Source organism: Boleophthalmus pectinirostris, unplaced genomic scaffold (genome assembly GCF_026225935.1).
Source record: "Boleophthalmus pectinirostris isolate CB_2022bp ecotype Guang Dong unplaced genomic scaffold, ASM2622593v1 HiC_scaffold_18, whole genome shotgun sequence".
Classification (NCBI taxonomy): domain Eukaryota; kingdom Metazoa; phylum Chordata; class Actinopteri; order Gobiiformes; family Gobiidae; genus Boleophthalmus; species Boleophthalmus pectinirostris.
In genome coordinates this window covers 32,774,345-32,781,629 of record NW_026571133.1, presented here as the reverse complement: position 1 = coordinate 32,781,629, position 7,285 = coordinate 32,774,345, and the positions used below count along the sequence as shown (strand labels likewise).

Below are 7,285 nucleotides of genomic sequence, written 5' to 3'. Positions count from 1 at the left end.
GATTGAACGTATTGATGTAAAGTCTAAGATCATATTCTTCAATAACAGTGAGGTCTTTGCTCCTGACACACCGTCCTTTGTTCTCTCTTCTTTGAGGTCAAGTGTCCAGTTTGTTTTATGAATGAGCCACGATCAGGACCATTCATGTTCCTACAAAGTCACATTTCAAGAACACCTTAAATCAAATGGGCCTGCTAAACAGATTTTAAGGCCATGCTGCTGTCAAATGTCATGTAAAATTTTTGAAATAATGTTGAATAAACAGTATACAGCGATAGGCCTTTTCGGTTAGGCCTACACATTTCTTAATACTAAAAACGGATTGAATACCAAGCCTGATATGCCAATTATAGCACAAGTAGGCTAATAAAACCAAAATATGTAAAAATTAGTACCTTATTAATAGGTAAGATACTATAATTAGTTTGTTATTCTTATTAGTAGGTAAAAGGTTAAATTATTAGCTACTATTGTCAATAAGCTTTTATATTTTTTTTTAGGCCAACTGTAAATTATTATCCTGCTTATTAACAAGTAAAGTTTTGAAATATCCATATTTGTATGACTTACTCAAGCATTCATAGTATTACCGTGGAATGTAAATTTCTCAAAAATATATCCTATTTAAATATAAATATTGATTAAAATAAGCCTAAAACATGGACTTTACAAACGTAGAATAAATTATTTGTCAGCGTCGTCCAATTTTATAAACTGTAAATGTATTATCGTGAGCTTACTCTCATTGCGAGTCTTTCCATGCCGTGAAAGTAGTTTCTGATTAAGTCCCATTAATCAGAGCGCAGCGGTGCATCATCTAATCTGCTTAGCTAATATTATTGTGATGAGTTCTTATCAAAAGAATACCTAACACGCGCAGAGTAACGACCATATTCACTTTTCACACCTCTCAACTACAAAGACAAATTGGTTTCGATCCGAAAGCGCTATGGCCCTTTGCGCGCCATCGTGGATCACACACGCCCTGACAACGCACTTCAAAGGCCGTTAGATGGTCCACTTTAGCGGGGGTATAAAACCAACCAGTGCCTGTGTCCTGCATCATTTGGCGTCTATCTGCACAAGCGACAACATCAAGAGGAATACTCAAGGAAAACGCAATGGATCTAATTTTGACTCTCTTTACGCTTTTGGTGGATTTGGTTCTGGTTATGGGGTCACAGCGTTTCTCTGGGTTGCATCCGAACGCTGTTCTTCGTGAGAAGAGCGCAGGGTCAAGGCATCAGTCCACCCGGCTACCGCTCTACATGATGCAGCTGTACCACACTATGCTCACCGAGGACCGCGTCAGAAACCTCGAGATCAGTTTGGGCCGATCCCGGCTTGAGGACAACCCGGGTCTACATGACTCGGACTCCGTCACCAGCCTTGTAGCAAAGAGTATGTATATTTTATTGTAGATATAGACTATATATTTGATATTTTAGAAGTATGTTACCCTCAAATATATTCTGTTAATTGTGGGTGTGGCTTGATTACCTGAAATCTAATTATATGTCAACTGAAACTTTTGGTTTTGAGCATATAGAACTTATGTCTAATCATTTATCTTTTTTCTTGTTACAGCTTGTCAGCAGATTGGAAATCACTGGTCTGTCACCTTCGATGTGTCCTCTATGTCTACAAGTGACAATATCCAGCTGGCTGAGCTCCGCATGCGTCTCCCTGCCTTCAGCCAGTCCTCCCAGGCCTCAGTGGACATCCATCACCACTGCATGGGGCCAGACTGCCCCAAGGAGCCATTGTTTCTGGGAAGAGTCCAGGCCAAACCTAACTCCATGTTGTCCCCTTCCTCCTGGAAGGTGTTTAACATGACTGAGCTGCTTTTAAACTGGCTTCAGGATGGATACTCTTCAGACAGACCTCAGGAGAAACACACTAGAGATGAGGAGGTGGTTCAGCACTCCACTTCTGACAGGGTCATGATGGTGGTCTTCACCAGGCAGAACCCCACCAGCCAGAGAGCTCCCACTCTCATCCGCACAGCTGAGCACTCTAAATATGTACAGTTGGACAGTGTCTCCAGGAGGAGTGGCCGGAGCAAGAGGCACCAGCAGAACTACCATCAACGCCATGCCCACCACCAGAGAAGAGGAGTGGCAGGGGCTGCTCCGGCTAGCAAGCCCACTGAGGACAATAAGAGCTCTCTGTGCAGGAAGGTGGACATGTGGGTGGACTTTGAGAAGCTTGGATGGAGTGAGTGGATTGTCTATCCCAAACGCTACAATGCTTTCCGCTGTGAAGGTAGCTGCCCCACACCTGTGGATGAGACTTTCACTCCCACCAACCATGCCTACATGCAGGTAAGAAACATTTCACATCAGTATCATAAGTGTTATTGTGAATTATGTAGTTATTTATCTTTCCATTGAATAAATGAACTAATGGAATTTAAATTCTCTCTCCAGAGCCTGCTGAAACTTCACCATCCTGACAAGGTGCCCTGTGTGTCGTGTGTCCCCACTCGCCTAGCTCCTCTCTCTATGCTCTACTTTGAGAATGGGAAGATGGTGATGAGACATCACGAGAACATGATCGTGGAGGAGTGTGGCTGCCACTGAAAACTCCAGTGGAAGAAAATTCAAAGGCACTTGACAGAAATGTCCACCCAAGGAAGAGGCGCCTGCTGTAATGCACTGCATTCAAGAAGGACACTGCTCTTTAAATTATTTTATTGCTACTTTGTGTAAATATAACTGACTGTGTCATTTACTCAGACAAGCTTTAAATGAAGTGGATGACAAGTGAAGAAAACTGAAACATTTATTAACATATTTATGAATTATTGGTTAAGATGTGACATGGTAGAATGACAAGAGACTTAAGCACTATAGATGTGTATTTTTAATGCAATTGAAATTGTTGTCAGAATGTAAGCTCTTTAAAATATTAGATATCTGGGTCACATTGACCTGCTCTGTATAATATACTAATGCAATAAATTATTTTGTATCTTTATTCTTTGGTATTTATTACATTTGATTGTGGTCAGTTGGTGAGTCTCTAAAAATCTAGTATGCAGTATTCAGGAAAAAATGATGAAAATGAATGTCATATAAACACTTCTATATTTATTCAAGTAAAATATAGCACATCTTTAGAAAAATTCACTCTAGATTTGGATGTTACATCGTGATAACATACAGCAGCAAACAACCAACACCAAATTACTCCAATGAAAAAGAAAAGGGAAAACAACAACAGTACAGTCCTGACTAGTCCTGACTTTGTCTTTTTAAACCATAAATATCAAAAAGTTTAATTGTTATTACAATAAAAAAAAAAAAAAAAAAAAAAAAAGGCATCAAAAACAACTAATAGGTTAAATGGCTTTGTAATACCAGATGGTGCCAGAGTTGAATTAATTCATTATTCAACAGCAGTAGAAAATACTGTCTATCATCTTTTACTTGAGAATAACTGGGCTTCACATTGCCTTGGTTATTTTTCATAGTAGTAAACATTTAATAATATCAAACATAAACCATTTCCAAGTGATGGTGATCCTGACAGAGGTTGCTCAGATGTCCATTTCAAACTGGGCCTCCTCTCCTGTGAGGACACATCTTATACAGTCACAAAGAAAAGGTTCAAATCAAAAGATGAAAAAAAAAAAAAAAGGATTTACCTGCAGCCTCCTCCTGGATGAGCTCATGGTTATTGCGGGGAGTGGCTTCGGGCAGTTCGGACTCAGATTTCATGGGCCTGGTCACTCCAGGGATGTCTGGCAGGTTGGGAGGGGTCCGGGTCAGGGGAGAGGTCCGGCACTGTAGCAGGAACTTGCGGTCATAGATGATTCTGGTTCCTAAAGAAAAGTAAAAGTAAGTAAAAGAAAAGGAAAAGTAGAAGTGACTGTTGTTTATCTGCCTGAGAAGTGTGTATCCTCGCCTGGCCAATAAAACATTGATTAACATTATATAATAATTTCATATAATATTAAAGGTTAATGGTGCACTAGTAACTTTACTGGGGGAGGGCACCCCACCTTCTTGTCGCTATGGTAATGTCATTAGATTGTCTGGAATGTTCCACAGTATTCCATTAAACATATCTCCCTTTGGTGAACTAGGTGACATCCCTAGATCAAGTTACAGGTAAGATCTGTAGCCTGGAGACTCAAGGTAAGGATTCAAGGCATTTTTGAGCAATAAAAATGTCTGTAATTGATTAAATACAATATAGACACATTTAATTTGATATTGTGGTACAGCAAACTTATTACATTCATAAACACATGGACTAACATATATTGCATTATTGCTTATTATAAGTTTGTGAAGTACAGTTCATACAGAATCACAACACATATAGGACTGAATGATAATAATATATTGGTATCATGAAAGCCTAAAATACTACAGTTAAGAACTAAAGAGAATAAATAGCAATAAATGTTTGGATAATAACTCAAAAACACACGTTAAAATACAATATGCAGCAATTATCCCATTGTTAACTTTAAACTGCTCAAAGCCTATTTCTGTAATGGTCAATTTATGTCTCGTTAATCTCTCACGAGTGCGTGCCTACTCTATTGACAATTTCTTTTTATGGTAAACTGCACTTTAAGTGGTAGGCCTATTGCTGCTTACCATATATGTAAAGATTACATTTTATTTGCACATATAAAATGTAATCTATGATGTACTATAAGTACATGTACTATAAGTACATCATAGTTTAGTTTGTTAAAGTCTTCATATTATTAATTATTATTATGATGTGTTATTATTAAGTGTAATGTATACAAGTGCAGAGGTGGGTAGTACTCACTTACATTTACTTGAGTATCTATTGTACTTTTCTAGCAGCATTCTTTTACTCCTACATGAGTGATATTTTTATTTAAGTAACAGTACTCTAACTTCAGTAAAAGCTTTGGTGACTCCTCAGACTATGAGTAAGTCTACAAGTGACAAAATCTTTATGTTAATATCTTGTCCTTCAGATTACATTTACTTCAGATTATAAATCAGATGTTAAGTACTGACACTTTAAATTACACTTATTTAAGTAATTTCTTGGATCACAACTTCTACTTCTACTTAAGTAATTCTGATGCAGTGTTACTATTACTTGAGTACAACTGTCTTCCATTTGAGTTTCTTGAGATTTTAACAATTTAACCATGCTATCACCATAACCTCACTTGGAGTTCTATTCAGATTTTTTTCATGTATGTTTGAGTAATCCTGCTTTGTCCTGCATTTGAGACTTACCTACTCAGAAAATTTCTGTTTTCACCTACCACTAATCCCCCCTACTTTTATGTTTTCTTCTGATTGTTATTATATTCACATGTTACCTTTCACCTGGGGCTAGTAACACCCCAGAACTGTAGTGTCCCGTGGATAATGACCATTTGGTCAAAGGGCATAGCAAAAAAATAAAAAATAAAAAAATCTCACACATATTTAGTTCAAACTACTCATGCAAAAAATATCAATATACATATAGTATAGTTGTGTGGTAAAATATTGATGTTTGGATTCCATTCCAAGCTCTAATAAACAGCTACAGAATGTACTTCATAAAGTACAATTTCTGTATTGCTGCACATGCCATTTTCCCAGGCTATATCACTCAAGCCTACAGCTGCTGACCCATTTATTTTTTCTGTGTTATCCACATGTGACTTACAGTATATGTACTTTACCTTTACTAACCTTCTAAGTAAACCTTAAAGGACAAGCCTGGCTTTGATCAACATATGTAAAGTGTGTCAGCTTTCCCAAACTCTCATATTTGATGCAGAAAATATCACATCAGCATTTTCCTTAAGTGAAGACAGACAAGTTTGGTCACATTATGCATCTGGTAGAGAATACGCCTCACAACACTAAAGTAAAAGAGTGATGAATACTTTAAATAGATTATGGCGCTGGTCCATGCATGGTTAACAAACAACACATGCAATCCAGTTCTTGTTTTTGCGTCACTCTGCATTTTGCGTCACGCTGTTGGAGAACGTGAACATAATCAATAACAAATTGAGCCTCCTGCTGAGTTATAAACTAGTGACTGGAATAAAATAAGTTGACAGTATTGGAGAAAAGGGAGTTATCGTCTGATAGTAGCCCTATATTCTCTTTCCTTAAAAGATTACAAACGCTGTCCAAGACATTGAGGTTGGAAGAAATTTACAGAAGGTAAAAACGCTAGGTTTAATCAAGCATTTTAAGAGCTAGAAATAAATATGAAATGGCACACAGCCATAGGAAATATTCCCCACAGACGCTGGTGCATTTACTTAGTGAAGCTTGAACGTTGTGTAATTTCCCTTCTGGGGATAGCCTCTACTCCAGTATGTCAAGTCTACAGTACGACTTTAACAATAAATATGCTTTGAGGGACAACAGTCAACAACCTCTATCTGGCTGTCAGCTGCAGTTAAAGCAGTGGGCAATGATCATGGGTCGCTGACTTAAAAAGATGAAGTGAAATGCCTCAGAGTTTAAAAAAGTTATCCCAGCTTTCTGCAGCCATGCTGTCTTCATTCACATTGTAGCTAGCCAAATACGTGTGGGAACTATTTCAAGATCACATTACCCAGTCATGGCGTTCGTAAATGTCACGCAGAACATGGATCAAACTCAATGCTGCACCAGTCACAACTAGAACAGAACATTACCTCCAGGAGTAGTGCTGAACAAGGTTCCTCCTGGGGTGGTGGAATAGTCCTGGGGCATGTGGGCTGCATCGAGGATAGCCACCCGCCTGACAGCTGGAATGTCCCGGCATCTGGTGCTCTGGCTTCCCGCTGACATGTCGAACAACACGGCACAGATGGCTAAAAAGCTCAACGGAAAAGAAAAAGGCGAAGTATTGCGTGGCAGCTAGCAGCACAAGCGAAGACCTTGTGCTAACACGTGGTCCCAGCAAATCCAAAACAACAAGCACTTCCTCCAAAACAGCACGTGGCACGGAGCGCTCTGATTGGCTGAAGCCAGGGGCGTCACACTGTGAGGAGTAGCGGGACCTATTTTATAATATTTTTTTTTAACATTTATTATTGCTATTTTCACCACGAGGTTTCACTAAATCATATGTGAAATATTTCCCCTCTTCCTCTTCCATTTCGAGAGTCATTGTTTAATTTCATTTGTAGTTCCAATTTTCGTTTGCGTCCAAAGTTAATTAGTTAGTCTGTACTACTACTTTTTCTGTAGAGTATTACCTTCTGTTTTTCTTTCCTTGATGGCATATAGCTGGCTTAAAAATAAAATAAAATAAATAGCATTACATGAACTAAAAAAATCAAAGC

General features: G+C 38.4%; 2 protein-coding genes across 2 annotated transcripts; one reads left to right on the top strand and one right to left on the bottom strand.

Moving 5' to 3' along the window:
- The first annotated feature begins 1,121 nt into the window (after positions 1–1,121).
- On the top strand, positions 1,122–2,582 carry LOC110166367 (nodal homolog). Its single transcript, XM_055153981.1, has 4 exons — positions 1,122–1,401; positions 1,588–2,117; positions 2,154–2,324; positions 2,430–2,582. The coding sequence occupies exons 1-4, from the start codon at positions 1,122–1,124 to the stop codon at positions 2,580–2,582; spliced, it is 1,134 nt and encodes a 377-aa protein (XP_055009956.1).
- A 488-nt stretch (positions 2,583–3,070) lies between these two features.
- Positions 3,071–6,933, bottom strand: LOC110166384 (eukaryotic translation initiation factor 4E-binding protein 1-like). Its single transcript, XM_020931619.2, has 3 exons — positions 6,653–6,933; positions 3,650–3,826; positions 3,071–3,573 (listed from the first exon to the last, which is right to left on the bottom strand). Exons 1-3 carry the CDS (start codon positions 6,786–6,788, stop codon positions 3,542–3,544), a joined length of 345 nt encoding a protein of 114 aa, XP_020787278.1. The 5' UTR covers positions 6,789–6,933; the 3' UTR covers positions 3,071–3,541.
- Positions 6,934–7,285: the final 352 nt, after the last annotated feature.